Raw genomic sequence first — 13,818 nt, forward strand, 5'->3', positions numbered from 1 at the left:
AGCCAGATCTTGGGCGTCACGATGAAGGTGTCCCCATGTTGAACTTGCTGTCCTCATGAACAAGGGAGGTGGGCAGGGAAAGGAAGGGCCTAGGAGAGACCCCACCCCAGAAGGCCTGGCATGAGCAGTGGTCAGCGTGGGGGGGGGTCCCCAGGTAGTCAGTGGTCCAGGGAACAGTTGGGGCCGCTCACCCTGTGCCCCCATCTCAGTACATCTGCAGCTGCCTGCACAGTGGGCTGACCCCGCACCTGACCATGGTGCACTCCTCCTCCATCCTCGCCATGCGGGACGAGCAGAGCAACCCCGCCCCCCAAGTCCAGAAGCCACGCACCAAACCACCCCCCATCCCCATGAAGAAGGTGAGCCAGCACCCTGCTCTTACCCTCTCCACCAGCCCTTCCTCCCACCCGTGGTCCAACCCTGAAGCCTATTGGGCAACACTGTGGGCCAGCAGTCTCCTGCCCAGTTTCATGCCTTTTGATTGCTCAGGATTGAGAATTGGGCCTTCGAGCTGGGGTTGGGGGCCTGTCTGGACGTCCCAGGGCAGCCTCCAGGCCTGGCTCTCCAGCTGCCCTCTCTTCCTGCTCCTCCTGCTTCCTGCCCTGTAGGCAGGACTGTGTGCCCTGCAAAGCTCGGGGGCCTTGGGGCCATGGGGGTGTCCCTACGGCAGGTTTTCTGGTAAAGGATGGCGCTGTGGGCAGGTACCGAACCTGGCTGTAAACCTGCAACACCCTCACCCCACCCCCAGTGGCCACAGGCCTCATCGACCTCCTCTGAATTCCTCTGCCTTAACTCCCTCTTCTCCCCCCAACCCTGCCCAGCCCTCCTCTGTGTCCCTCTGGTCCCTGGAGCAGCCTTTCTACATCGAGCTGATCCAGGGCAGCAAAGTGAATGCCGACGAGCGGATGAAGGTAGGGGCAGGCTCCTGGCCGGGAAGGGCACAGGCAGTGTGTGTTTTCTGCAAAAACACGGTGGCTGTGGCCTGAAGGGGTGGCAGAGGAAGAAGGGAGGGGGGTCACACGAAAGCCACCTGACCACATTACCCAGCATCCCTGCCTGGGGTGGTTGTGAGCGGCTTCAAAACAGGAAAGGGGGAGGGGGGTGGGCCGGCCAGCCAGAGAGGCCGATTCGCAGAAACCAGGCCCAGTGAGTTCTGGGTATTGACTTTGGTGGAGGTGGTGGGGCCTGGCCCAGCCCAGGGATGTGGAGCTTGGGAGGTGATGGACACAGAAGAGGAGCTGCTCCAGTGAGCCAGGGGGCCAGGCCCACTTCTGAGTCATATACATGCCCGCCTCCTCTGGCCTCAAGATGGCCTGTGAGATGCAGGTTTTCTCGTCCCATTTGCAGAATGGGAAACCCAGGCCCAATGAAGCCAGGGCTCTTTGGGGAGCACTTTCTGGCTGGGGTAACTTCACACACAGGGCAGGTCTGGTTTCCCGTAGACGAATCACGGAAGGGTGCATGGAGGCAGCTTTCTGACTGGGGGGGTGAGAGCAGAGATGGAGGACACAGGGAAGGGTGTTATCTGGGATATTAAATCCTTCCCTGTCTAGAGGGACTCATGCAATTCTTGGGTGCTTGACCAAGAGGGGCCCCTGGAATTCCTGAGCCCCAATAGGGAAACGGAGGCCCAAAGCAGAGCAGCAACCTGCCCCGGGGTCCCACAGTCAGTGGGGAGCCGCCCACGCCACCCTCCCCTCCCCATCACTCATTCCCCCTCAGGCAGCCAGTCATCCCTTATTGGACCACCTTCAAGCACCTGGTTGGGGAGGTTCAGGCCCACTTGAAATAAGGATGTTTCAGGAGGATATTCGAGCCCTAGCGGGAAGGGAGCATGCAGGGGGAGAAGGGGCCCGGCCTCTGCCACCAGTCACCTGCATGCACCTTCCCCAGCTGGTGGTGCAGGCCGGGCTCTTCCATGGCAATGAGACGCTATGCAAGACGGTGTCCAGCTCGGAGGTGAGCGTGTGCTCGGAGCCCGTGTGGAAGCAGCGGCTGGAGTTTGACATCAACATCTGTGACCTGCCCCGCATGGCCCGGCTCTGCTTCGCGCTTTACGCTGTGATCGAGAAGGCCAAGAAGGCCCGCTCCACCAAGAAGAAGTCCAAGAAGGCGGTGGGTGGAGCTTGTGGGAGTCACTCCCTGCTGGTCCGGTCCTGTCCTGCAGCCCCCTGGGGCTGCTGTTCATCCCTCCCAAGCATCCCAGCTGGCACGCACACATCCTGGGAATGGGGTCTGGGTGGGCCTGCAGACCCCGGCCTCCTCCCCATCACCCCACTGGCCACCCCCTGCCCTGCTGGTGTGTGATGGTGCTGGAATCCTGGGCTTATGAGCAGGGGTGCTCGGGATATCTAGACCTGGGCCTTTGGTCCTTGAGGGAACCTGGAGGCCTCTCCCTCGGGTGGAAGGAAAAACGCAGTGTCCTCCCAGGGAGCAGGGAGCCTGAGTCAACAGCCAGCTGGGAATGGAGTGGTGGTTGAGCACTGAGTCACCAGGACCAGGCTGTGACTGGCCACCGAACTGCACTGACTCACTGGTTGACTGGGGCCAGCTCTCTGGGGCTGCTATGTTCTGTGAGAGGCTTTCTCAAGAAGCCGAGGGTGGGATGTGTCTGGGAGCAGTAGGAAACCAGTGTGGCTGACCTTCCCGGCTGCCTCATAGGGAGTGTGGGTGAGGGCAGGGCAGCGTGGCCTGACTGGAACCATCTTGCAGTTGAGCAAACAGAGGCCTTTGGGGCGGCTGGCCCTGACCCACCTGGCTTCTTTCCCAGGACTGCCCCATTGCCTGGGCCAACCTCATGCTGTTTGACTACAAGGACCAGCTCAAGACGGGCGAGCACTGTCTCTATATGTGGCCCTCTGTCCCAGGTGGGCCCAGGCCAGGAGGGAGAGGTGGGAGTGTGGGGTGCATCCGGACGTGGCGACATTCCCCTTGCAACTCCATCTGTCCCTGTGTCCAGACGAGAAAGGGGAACTACTGAACCCCTGTGGGACCGTGCGGAGTAACCCCAACACTGAGAGTGCAGCCGCCCTGGTCATCTTTCTCCCTGAGGTGGCCCCTCACCCTGTATACTACCCTTCCCTGGACAAGGTCAGTGAGGGGGTCCTCGCCATTTGGGGTCCAGGGCCCACCCTGCCCAGAAACCTCAAGGCTAAAGATGAGCCGTCCCCACCCTGCCTCTGGGGTGCCCATGTCATGGTCCCTGCGCCCTGTGAATTGCCCAGGGCTGGGGGCTGGGTCCCCACACACATTTGAGGGCTTCCTTGACTGTCTGAAGTCCTCATGTGTCCTAGAGTGGTGGTTCTCAACTGGGGCCACTTGTCTTTTCAGGGGACTTCGGGCAATGTCCAGAGACAATTTTGGTTGTTAAACCTAGCTGGGGAGATGCTCCTGGCATGTCATGGGAGGAGGCCAGGGATGTTGCTAAACACCCTGTAGTGGATGGGACGATCCCCACCACTGAGGGTCACTCGCCACGAAGTCAGCAGTGCCAAGGGATTGACACCGACTCCCAGGGCCCCCCACCCAGGCTCTCCCAGGTCCCAGGGGCACTGCTGATATCAGGGTCACTCTTGCAGATCCTGGAGCTGGGGCGGCTTGGAGAGCATGGACGCTTCACGGAGGAGGAGGTGAGCTGGGGGCCGTGGGCAGTGGGGTGTGGACCTGGTTGCAGCCCTCACCACTGCCCCCCACCCCACCCCCACCCCGCCTGTGCCCCTCAGCAGCTGCAGCTGCGGGAGATCCTGGAGCGGCGGGGTTCCGGGGAACTGTACGAGCACGAGAAGGACCTAGTGTGGAAGATGCGGCACGAGATCCAGGAGCACTTTCCCGAGGCTCTAGCCCGGCTGCTGCTGGTCACTAAGTGGAACAAACATGAGGACGTGGCCCAGGTGGGCGGCGGGGGCGGGGCCGGGATGGTAGGGGGCGGAGCCCGGGGAGGGCGGGGTGAGCGGGGGCGGGGCGGGGCGGAGGCGGGTAGGGCGGGGTCGGGAGGGGCGGAGCCTGGAGCCAGACGCAGCCCGCACCCCCGCCCTGACCGCTCGCATCCTCCTCCAGATGCTCTACCTGCTCTGCTCCTGGCCTGAACTGCCCGTTCTGAGCGCCCTGGAGTTGCTAGACTTCAGCTTCCCCGACCGCCACGTGGGATCCTTCGCCATCAAGTCCCTGCGGAAACTAACGTGAGTTCCGCGGGCTTCCTCAACCTCAGAGGGCAGCTTGGCCCCCACCGCCCGGGGCCTAGGCACCGGGTGGGGACCTGCCCTAGGGGTCTGCTCAGATGAGGCCGGCCTCCCGCCCCAGCCCCGCCCCCTCGCCAGCCTCAGACCCTCTCCCAAGACGCGGAGCTCCAGGCCCCAGCCGGCCTCCCTTCTCTGCAGGGACGACGAGCTTTTCCAGTACCTGCTGCAGCTGGTGCAGGTGCTCAAGTACGAGTCCTACCTCGACTGCGAGCTGACCAAATTCCTGCTGGACCGGGCCCTGGCCAATCGCAGGATCGGCCACTTCCTCTTCTGGCACCTCCGGTAGCTGGACTCACCTGCAAGGCCACGGGGAGGAGGGGCCTCTTGCCTGCTGGCCTCGCGTTTCCCACCAGATGGCCGGCCCGGGTGTCCTTGGCAGCCTCCTATGGGTCTGGGAGGGGCTGTGTGGCCCCACCAGGCGAGGCTCAGCCCCCGCTTCCTCCCCCCAGCTCCGAGATGCACGTGCCGTCGGTGGCCCTGCGCTTCGGCCTTATCATGGAAGCCTATTGCCGGGGCAGCACTCACCACATGAAAGTGCTGATGAAGCAGGTGAGGTGTGACACCCCACAACCCCGCCTGCACTCCATGACCCCGCCTGAGCTCCGCTTCCAGGCAGAGTAGCGCCCTCCCATCTCTGTAGAACCCCGTGGGCCCCGCAGGGGCTCAGAGCCTGCTCCTCACAGTCCACCCAGGACACCCTCCCATCCTCCCGGCCAGGGGGAAGCACTGAGCAAACTGAAGGCCCTGAACGACGTCGTCAAAGTGAGCTCCCAGAAGACCACCAAGCCCCAGACCAAGGAGCTGATGCACCTGTGCATGCGCCAGGAGACCTACCTGGAGGCCCTCTCCCACTTGCAGTCCCCACTCGACCCCAGCACCCTGCTGGCTGAAGTCTGGTAAGTCCCAGGCCCCGGCCAGGGCCTCCCCTCCCCCAACCCCAAGCCAACCCCAGGCCTTGGGGAGGTCCTGCTGCTGACTGCTCTCTGCCCCTTAGCGTGGAGCAGTGCACCTTCATGGACTCCAAGATGAAACCCCTGTGGGTCATGTACAGCAACGAGGAGGCAGGCAGCGACGGCACCGTGGGCATCATCTTTAAGAATGGGGACGGTGAGCAGGCGGGCCCCAGGGAGGACCCAGGGAGGCCATGGCTTCCACACACCCTGCCATACTGCTCTGGGTGGGGAGGGAGACCCTGCTGGGGGCGGAGGACTCCTGGAAGGTGAGCTGAGGAAAAGACAGAGTCCCGGGACTCGGGGGCCTGGGCATGGCTGGGATTGGTGAACCCATCGGAAACTCATGCCGTTCCTCCCCGGGGCGACTGTGCAGACCTCCGCCAGGACATGCTGACCCTGCAGATGATCCAGCTCATGGACATTCTGTGGAAGCAGGAGGGCTTGGACCTGAGGTGAGAGGCCTTCCAGTCATCCACGTGTGCCTGTGCCAGGCCTAGGACTGTATCCTGTTGCAGGGGCCCCCTGTCAAAGCTGACATGACTGCCTCAGCCTGAAATAAGACTGGCTGGTCTAAGAATTTTGTTGTTTTTGTTTAGTCACTAAGTCATGTTCAACTCTTTTGTGACCCCGTGGACTATAGCCCACCAGGCTCCTCTGTCCATGGGATTTCTAGGCAAGAATACTGGAGTGGGTTGCCATTTCACCCTTTAAGGGATCTTCCCGACCCAGGGATCGAACCCCTGTCTCCTGCATTGACAGGCGTATTCTTGACCACTGAGCCACCCAGAGGGACCAGTTTAAAACTCGGGATCAGGGAGGCAATAGGGCCATAGGATGAGGATAGAGAATGCCAGCCCTGGCCCGTGGCACCTGTCTCCCTCTATGGTGTCCTTTGCTCCCCAGCATCCCTGGCTTTCTGCTCCATCTTCTTCATCCAGTCACCGGGATTTTTCTTTTTGAACAAACATGGGCTTAGCCAAGGTGCTGACTTTTCCTCTCTGCATCTTGGGTTCTGGTATGACATCTCTAAGGAACTTCCCTGGAGCCCTGGGAGTCAAGGGCTCCTCCCCATACCTCCTCTTTTGCAGCAACTTGAGTAGCATCTCCTTTGGCTTTTGTGGGCTAAGCTCCTCAGGGTCAAGCAGCCCTTGGGACAGCCCTTGACCACTATGTCTGCCTGCCCCTCCTCCCACCCGGCTAGGATGACCCCCTACGGCTGCCTCTCCACTGGGGACCGCACAGGCCTTATCGAGGTGGTGCTTCACTCGGACACCATTGCCAACATCCAGCTGAACAAGAGCAACATGGCGGCCACGGCTGCCTTCAATAAGGATGCTCTGCTCAACTGGCTCAAGTCCAAGAACCCTGGGTAGGTTTTGCGCCCTCGGGACAGACAGCCTCTCCTTCCCAAGGGGTGGAGTTTGGGAATCAAAGGCAAGAAGGGCCTGTGACAGTCTCTGGGGTTTCTTGCTCACCCGAGGACCATCCCATAGACACTGTTGAGGGGTGGGGCAGGTCTCTGTTCCCACAGGTATAGGTTAGTTACTGCCATGTAACAACCACTCTGAACTTTGCTGCTGCCGCTGCTAAGTCACTTCAGTCATGTCTGCACCAGGCGCCTCTGTCCATGGGATTCTCCAGGCGAGAATACTGGAGTGGGTTGCCATACTCTTCTCCAGGGATCTTCCCGACCCTGGGATCTTATGTCTCCTGCATTGGCAGCCAGTTTCTTTACCTCTAGCACCACCTGGGAAGCGTTCCCCCGCCTCCAAACTTTAGGAGCATAAATCACAAATCTGCAACTTGAGCTGGCTCAGCTGAGTGGTTCTTCTGCTGGAATCACTCATGCAGCTGATCTCATCAGGTAGCTTGATTTGCCTGGAGGGTGGCACATCTGGGGCCTCTCTCCATATGGCCTCTCTTGCCTTAGCTTCCCTCTGTAGCAGTGAGGAAGGTTCAGGAGCCGTAAGGTGCCTTAAGGACCCAGCTCCAGAATAAGCCCAGCATCACTTCCTCCATGTTCCATTTGTGCAAGCAAGTCACAAGGCCAGAGTAGAGGGAAGGGCACAAGGACTTAGTAGAAGAAGCTGCAAAGTGGCGTGGCCATGGTTTCCATCCCCACGCCCCAGGGAGGCCCTGGATCGAGCCATTGAGGAGTTCACCCTCTCCTGTGCTGGCTACTGTGTGGCTACCTATGTGCTGGGCATTGGCGATCGTCACAGCGACAACATCATGATCCGAGAGAACGGGCAGGTGGGTGCCTGTTGGCTGGCCCCAGGCCCTGGCCTCTGTGCTCTGCACAGAGCTGCCAGCAGTACCCCCTCCAAGCCCTCCCAGCTCCTTTGGGCCAGGCGCCCTCCTTTCTGACTCCTTTTCAGTCTTTGCTCTCCCCTCCCCTCAGCTGTTCCACATTGATTTCGGCCACTTTCTGGGGAATTTCAAGACCAAGTTTGGAATCAACCGTGAGCGGGTCCCGTTCATCCTCACCTATGACTTTGTCCACGTGATCCAGCAAGGGAAGACGAATAATAGTGAGAAGTTTGAAAGGTGGGAGTGCCTTAGACCCCCCGTGGTGCTGGGGGCCCCAGGTGGAGTCAGCTTATCCCTGGAGGGGTAGTGCTGGGGGTGGGTTAGAGGAAGCTGGGGTGGAAGTGGCCGGAAGGACCCAAAGCCCCCTCCCCGGCCTCTCCCTGCAGGTTCCGGGGCTACTGTGAGAGGGCCTACACCATCCTGCGGCGCCATGGGCTCCTTTTCCTCCACCTCTTTGCCCTGATGCGGGCGGCAGGCCTGCCTGAGCTCAGCTGCTCCAAAGACATCCAGTATCTCAAGGTAAAGGCCAAGGCAGGGCCCCATCGGGCAGGAGACCAGGGAGCCCGACTTCCTGAGACCTCCCAACCCCCAGGTGTGATGGACCCACAGGGCCCACTGGCCTGGGACCTGGATCTGGCAGGAAGCAGCCGGCATTAACCCGTGTTCTGCCGGTACCTCCTCTGGCCCGCCCGCCGTCCCCCACAGGCTGAGGGTATTTCCACTTGCACGGGAGGGTTCCCTCTGTGGTTAAAAGATATTTTTCCTTCCTGTGTCTTTTCAGTTTGTGAGACTCTGGGGTGGGGAGTGAAGGGCGGTGGGGCCACAGCCCCTGCCTGGTGTTGTTTGGTGCCCAGTTCCCAGGATGAAGCCGCTCCCCTGCTTCCTCCTCCGGCCAGCTTCCACTGGAGAAGGCCAGGTCCTCTGTCCACATGGGGCTTTGGGGCCAAGACCTCCTGGCACAAGCTGACATGTTATTTTGAGGATGGGTTGGGGGGCTGCCTTGCTTTGGGGTCAGAAGGAAGAAGCTCTTCCCCGGGGAGATGCTGTGGGGTGCTCTCCTGACTCCTCCGTGAGGAGGGGGTGTTACCTGCCCAGAGAGGGCAGAGGTGCAGGGGGGGGCAGGGGTCCCTGTTGAGCAGGGCCCAGCCCGTCAGGGGGACACCCACTCCTTCGGTTTTGCCCCAGGATTCTCTGGCATTGGGGAAAACGGAGGAGGAGGCTCTGAAGCACTTCCGAGTGAAGTTTAATGAAGCCCTCCGGGAAAGCTGGAAAACCAAAGTGAATTGGCTGGCCCACAACGTGTCCAAAGATAACAGGCAATAATGGCCCCTCCCAGCCCTGCACCTGGAGACAAGCAAACTCAGTCTTGGGAGGCGAGCACCCTCAGCTACCCTCCAGGGCCAAAAGGCTGGACTGCATCCTTGGGAAAGAACCTACACGACTGCCTTTTGTTTACACTGGTTATTTATTTATGACTTGAAATGTTTCAGGAACTGAACAGCCATACATAGAAATGCATCCTAGAGCGGGGGCGGGGCGCTGTCCTCCGCATGCCCATCAGAGCCCTGGGCTTTGATGGGAAGACACTGTGAGCCGCACACCTCAGGCTGCATCTTGCCGAGGGTCTATAACCTCAAGTCTTCCAGCTGGTGGATCTGGAGCCAGCCAAGACTCCTCTCTCCCGCCTGGGGGCTGCCTCCTCCCCAGGCTCCCACTGCGCTGTACATGTGTCCGCGCCTGGCGGTCCAGACAGGGCGCCCACGCCTGCTCACCACCTCCACCTGCGTGCTCTCCATTGACTGAGTTCTGGGCAGCTCCCAGAGGCGGCCTGGGTGCCCTCCGGATTCAGGGAGGGTACTTCTGGATACGGGAATTCTCATCTCTGCTGTAAAGCGATTTTGTTTGCGGGTAAGAAAAAAAAAGGTAGCCCAACTACTTACTGACCTCTGTAGCTCTGGGTGAAGGTGAGGGGGATGGCCCTAACCCCCGTCAGGTTGAGTGCATGCTGGTTCTCAAGCCACATTAGAAAGACGGGAGCTTGACTGAGCTCACCCTGGTCATGGATCAAGAGGCAAGCTGGTACAATTGTGCAATTGTGTGTAACCTCCCTCTCCCTGAAGCAGGTTTTAGGTAGTGAAAGACCTACCTCCTCTCCGAAACACTCACTTTTGAGACTCTGCCCCCAGGACCTAGGTAGCAGAGGCATGAGTCAGGGGCATGGGGGCATCTTTTCCTCGGACAGTACTTAGCCAGAAAATGGTTCAGGCTCAGCCTTGGGTACATCTGAGGAGCCCTAGGAATGCAGGTCCCTGGGCCTCTGTCGGCCTTTTGGAGCTCACTCTGGAGACAGAGCTAAGAATCTGGGTTTCCAGCAGCCCACAGGTGGGCATAATAGAATCAGCAGCTTACTGGGGACCCACAGGGCGACACCACTTACCTCTCAAAGGCCTTGCAAGGCTCAGCAGTGCCAGAGGTTAACTGCCCTCTCAACAGCCCAAGCATACAGCTTCCAGAAGAGCCTGGGGTACTAGCCTGTTTCTCTGTTCATTAGAGGTGGCTGAGCGGCACCGGCCGTAGCAATCCATGCCACCCACAGAGCTCCACTGACCAGACCCTGGTTCCCAATTAAGTGCTGAATTCATCAGACCCATCTCACCTGTCTGGGAATAGGAAAAGCTGAGTGTACATCTGTCTATTTATTTAGAGTCTGTGCTTCCTGGCATGGACAGCACAGTGTGTATACACAGCAATGCTTGGTTTGGGTGCATGGCCTGTGTGCCCGGAGAGAAAAGTATTTTCTATGTTTTTTTTAAAAAACCATTTGATGTTTCCGTATGTGGAAGGTGAGTTTGACATAATTGATGAAGGTTCAGACCAGTAGTCTGAAATCTTGAAGTGAGAGGTTAAAACAGATTAAAAGAAACAAAAGCCTTTGTATGTTATGTTCTTGGCTCAGAAAGAAACCAAGGGAATGTAGGATTCAAATGAAAATGAGACCAAAAAAAAACCGCTCTCCCGCTGGAGTTAGAACCAGACTTTATTGTATGTATACACTTTCTGACCTATTGTCAATATACACATCTGAAAAGTGATACCACGGCCGCTACAGACAGCGCGAGAACGGTCCTGTCTCCGCATGAGCGTCTACCCACGGTCTAAACAGAGCAGCTACGGTGACAGTACATGGAGGGGTGGCCACACATGACACGGGACAGCTGGCAGTGTCCTCGAGACTAGCGGTTATGATCACAGCGTAGTGTTCAAAATTATTTTCCCCCGGTTTTAGAAATCTAAAATTTTACATGTACATTAAAAACCAAGTGCTGTAGGGTTTTAGCTCCTGACTGCTGTTCTCTCCTTCCACCACCTACTGGGCGTGGGTTGTATCCCTGGGGCGGGCTCTGGGAGGAGGGGAAACAGCAGTTGCTTGGGAATGGACTGCTGCCCTCCGGCCCCTGGGCGTCATTTCAGCAAGGTTCTGAGTATGGATTCCCCTAGGCCTGTTGCTGTCTCCAAACCAAGTGGTTAGAGGGTCTGCACCATCTGGACGGTCAACATGCACTCTCACCAGCAAGGAAAACTACATCTATTTGGTACGGACCCCAAAGCTGCACCTCTGTGAGGAGCTGCTGGTCCTTGGAGAAGCGAGTACACACAGCCAGGGACCCCAGCTCCCCTCAGCCCTATGCCAAATCAGAAATGGGTAGAATCCCAAAGACCTGACCTTTTCCAGCCTCTGAAGAGGGGTCCCTGGCCCAGTCCCCTCCTGCCAGGCAGCACAGTTTTGTGCCTGTCTCTCCTCATCCTGGGTGGGGGTGGGAGGTGGGGGTCCTGGGGGTTCAGTCCCTCCCACGCTCAGTGTCTCCACTTCACTTTGCATCCAGCCCTGGGTTACACTAGCACAAAAGACACGAGGAATCCCAATTTATTTACAAAATATTAAAAAGTCAGTTTATCATCTACATATTAGCCCCATTCTGCCATTTTATACATGCACTAGTGTGGAAAAATAAAAACTTTAAAAAAAAGAAGAAAGGATTACCAGGTGGGAGTGAGCAATTCTAACCCTTTGTCAAGGAGTCCAGTCACTGCAGCTTTTCTGGAGTTGAGCAAGCGTCAGCTCCTCACATAACTTAAGAGCGATCCCGGCAAACGGGAGGAAGGGGGGTGGCAGGGGAGGGAGCCTACGGGCCTACACACCAAGCAGGGCAGAGACTGGCGGTGGGGAGGGTCTGCAGACCTACTGGCCAGAATGACTTTGTACATCATGGACCCTGGGGGTGGGCAGCGATGGCAGCAGAGTCTCCGGAAGCAGGAAGGAAGACGGGGTGGTGGGGGCTGGTGGCAGGGGGGGGGGTGCGCTCAGTAGCTGAGGGTGGAGTCATCCCACTCCAGCTGCTGCTGCCGGTTCGCGGTCTGTGGGTCCCCGTGCTCCCCCTCGTCCTCCTCACTGCTCTCCGACTCAGCACTGGTGATGTCGTCCTCCTCGTCCCCATCCTCACTCTCCTCTTCCTCCTCCTCCTCTTCCTCCTCACTGCTATGCTGATCCTCGTATGTCTGACAAAGGGACAACCCAACTGACCGGGTGCTGAATCCAGCCAGAGAGGCTGGACTAGGCTGGAAGAAGCCTCACCACAGACAAAGGGAAACAAAGCTCTGGTCACCACCCACAGTGTGACTAGGACCCTGTATCAGGCCCCATAGGCCTCACTTTAATTGCAGGGTCGTGGTAAGGACCACACGAAGCACAGGAACGTCGGTGGTGGGGGTGGGGGTGGGGGTGGGGTGGGGTGGATGAGCCTCCCAGGGGCTCCACACCTACCTCCATGGGGTTCACGGTGATGGTCAGGGCGGAGTCATCCCAGTCCATTTCATTCTCTTTCCCGGTGTCCTGGTCCCGCATGGTTCTCTGGTGTGCAGCCCGGATCCGGAACACCCCCAGGATGATCATGAAAACCAGAAAGCTGACGCACACCACGATGACGACGGTGGCCGTGCTGGGCACGACTGGGGCGAGAGGAGACAGGACGGCTGTGATGACAGGACCTGTCCTCGGCCTGTGTGCCCTGGGCCTCCCTACTGCTGGCTCCATCAGCCCCCAGAAAACAGACAGATCTCTGAGAAAAGGCTCAGTGCAGGGGTTTGACCCCTTGCTGCCTTGTCTTTGCTCCAGTTTCCTTGTGTGATGGGGAATAAAAGCTGGGCTGGCCAGTGGCTGTTCTGAGCCAGGGGGAAGCGGGTGCTGAGCTCACAGCAGGAGTTGGGGCAGGAGAAGGCAATGGCACCCCACTCCAGTACTCTTGCCTGGAAAATCCCATGGACGGAGGAGCCTGGTGGGCTGCAATCCATGGGGTCACTAAGAGTCAGACACGACTTCACTTTCACTTTTCACTTTCGTGCACTGGAGAAGGAAATGGCAACCCACTCCAGTGTTCTTGCCTGGAGAATTCCAGGGACGGGGGAGCCTGGTGGGCTGCCATCTATGGGGTCGCACAGAGTCAGACACGACTGAAGCAACTTAGCAGCAGCAGCAGCACAGTCCTACCTGCAAACGGGTGGGGGTTGGCCAGGTTGTGACCCGAGAGGTCAATGAAGGAGCGGTGCTCGGGGTGGACAAACTGCGGCTGGGCAGCTATGTGGCTGGCGTGCTCCATGGGGTTGGCTGTGTGGATGACATTCACCTGCAGAAATGGAAAGGCAGCCCGGATGTGTGTGGGGAATGGATATGCACTTGACCAGCACCACCAAAGTGGGCCCTGGATAGGTGCTGGTGGGCGGAGAAAAGGACAGAAGAAGCCAAGGAGGGTGTTGTAATGATCTGATGTTGTCACACAGCCAAGAAAAAGCCTGCTCTTGTAATAACTCATTTTTATTGTGCCTAATAAAATAATTCATCCACAGCAGACTGGAGGAGAAGGCCTAGCACCACCAGTGGCCCTTTACCTTGGGTCATCTGAGAAGCCTGGGCACAGACCATGTCCCTCTTTTCTCAAAATCACAGCCACACGAAAGAGCACAAATCACAGGCTTTCTTTCTTTCCAATCTGCTACCCTTGGCTCAAAGAACACCCTCGTGGACTCTTCAGCCTTGTGAGTCTAATTCTGGGGCTGTGGGGTCACAGTGCAAGTGCTCAACTGCTGAGAATAACTTCTGGTTCACTCCTCTGGGGCACAGAAGCTCTGAGTGACACTAGACATGTCAGAGTGGCCACGTGCCCCCTGGCCACCTGGGCCAGAGTCACCATGACCACGTTCCTCGCAACGCAGTCCTGCCCTGGGCAGAGCATTCACTCCTAGCAGGGCCAGGCCTCTGCAGA

The 13,818-nt window shown here is 58.5% G+C and overlaps 2 protein-coding genes across 24 annotated transcripts in view; one reads left to right on the plus strand and one right to left on the minus strand.

Annotated features, from left to right (window-relative positions):
* The window catches only part of PIK3CD (phosphatidylinositol-4,5-bisphosphate 3-kinase catalytic subunit delta), a 62,373-nt gene extending 51,108 nt beyond the window's left edge, over window positions 1-11,265 (plus strand). For 9 of the 13 annotated variants that reach the window (XM_086344345.1, XM_086344354.1, XM_086344344.1 and 6 more), the window contains 18 exons: window positions 210-359; window positions 822-911; window positions 1,894-2,115; window positions 2,771-2,867; window positions 2,960-3,090; window positions 3,579-3,629; window positions 3,723-3,890; window positions 4,057-4,178; window positions 4,377-4,520; window positions 4,688-4,787; window positions 4,956-5,134; window positions 5,233-5,345; window positions 5,565-5,643; window positions 6,393-6,560; window positions 7,321-7,444; window positions 7,593-7,738; window positions 7,888-8,020; window positions 8,687-11,265. In XM_086344345.1, coding sequence (XP_086200471.1) covers window positions 210-359; window positions 822-911; window positions 1,894-2,115; window positions 2,771-2,867; window positions 2,960-3,090; window positions 3,579-3,629; window positions 3,723-3,890; window positions 4,057-4,178; window positions 4,377-4,520; window positions 4,688-4,787; window positions 4,956-5,134; window positions 5,233-5,345; window positions 5,565-5,643; window positions 6,393-6,560; window positions 7,321-7,444; window positions 7,593-7,738; window positions 7,888-8,020; window positions 8,687-8,824 — 2,355 coding nt within the window. In that variant the 3' untranslated portion in view covers window positions 8,825-11,265. Of the gene's footprint in view, window positions 1-209; window positions 360-821; window positions 912-1,893; window positions 2,116-2,770; window positions 2,868-2,959; window positions 3,091-3,578; window positions 3,630-3,722; window positions 3,891-4,056; window positions 4,179-4,376; window positions 4,521-4,687; window positions 4,788-4,955; window positions 5,135-5,232; window positions 5,346-5,564; window positions 5,644-6,392; window positions 6,561-7,320; window positions 7,445-7,592; window positions 7,739-7,887; window positions 8,021-8,282 lie in introns of all 13 variants that reach the window. The other 4 variants (XM_086344357.1, XM_086344356.1, XM_086344355.1 and 1 more) reach the window with 3 other exon arrangements.
* CLSTN1 (calsyntenin 1) overlaps window positions 10,521-13,818 on the minus strand; it is a 76,078-nt gene continuing 72,780 nt past the window's right edge. For 6 of the 11 annotated variants that reach the window (XM_086344369.1, XM_086344367.1, XM_086344366.1 and 3 more), the window contains 3 exons: window positions 13,047-13,182; window positions 12,324-12,508; window positions 10,521-12,058 (listed from right to left, as the gene is read on the minus strand). In XM_086344369.1, coding sequence (XP_086200495.1) covers window positions 11,864-12,058; window positions 12,324-12,508; window positions 13,047-13,182 — 516 coding nt within the window. In that variant the 3' untranslated portion in view covers window positions 10,521-11,863. Of the gene's footprint in view, window positions 12,130-12,323; window positions 12,509-13,046; window positions 13,183-13,818 lie in introns of all 11 variants that reach the window. The other 5 variants (XM_086344363.1, XM_086344360.1, XM_086344361.1 and 2 more) reach the window with 1 other exon arrangement.

The sequence above is a fragment of the Bos grunniens genome, chromosome 16 (assembly GCF_055505025.1).
Source record: "Bos grunniens cultivar Pamir isolate PY7600 chromosome 16, Bosgru_T2T1.0, whole genome shotgun sequence".
Taxonomy (NCBI): domain Eukaryota; kingdom Metazoa; phylum Chordata; class Mammalia; order Artiodactyla; family Bovidae; genus Bos; species Bos grunniens.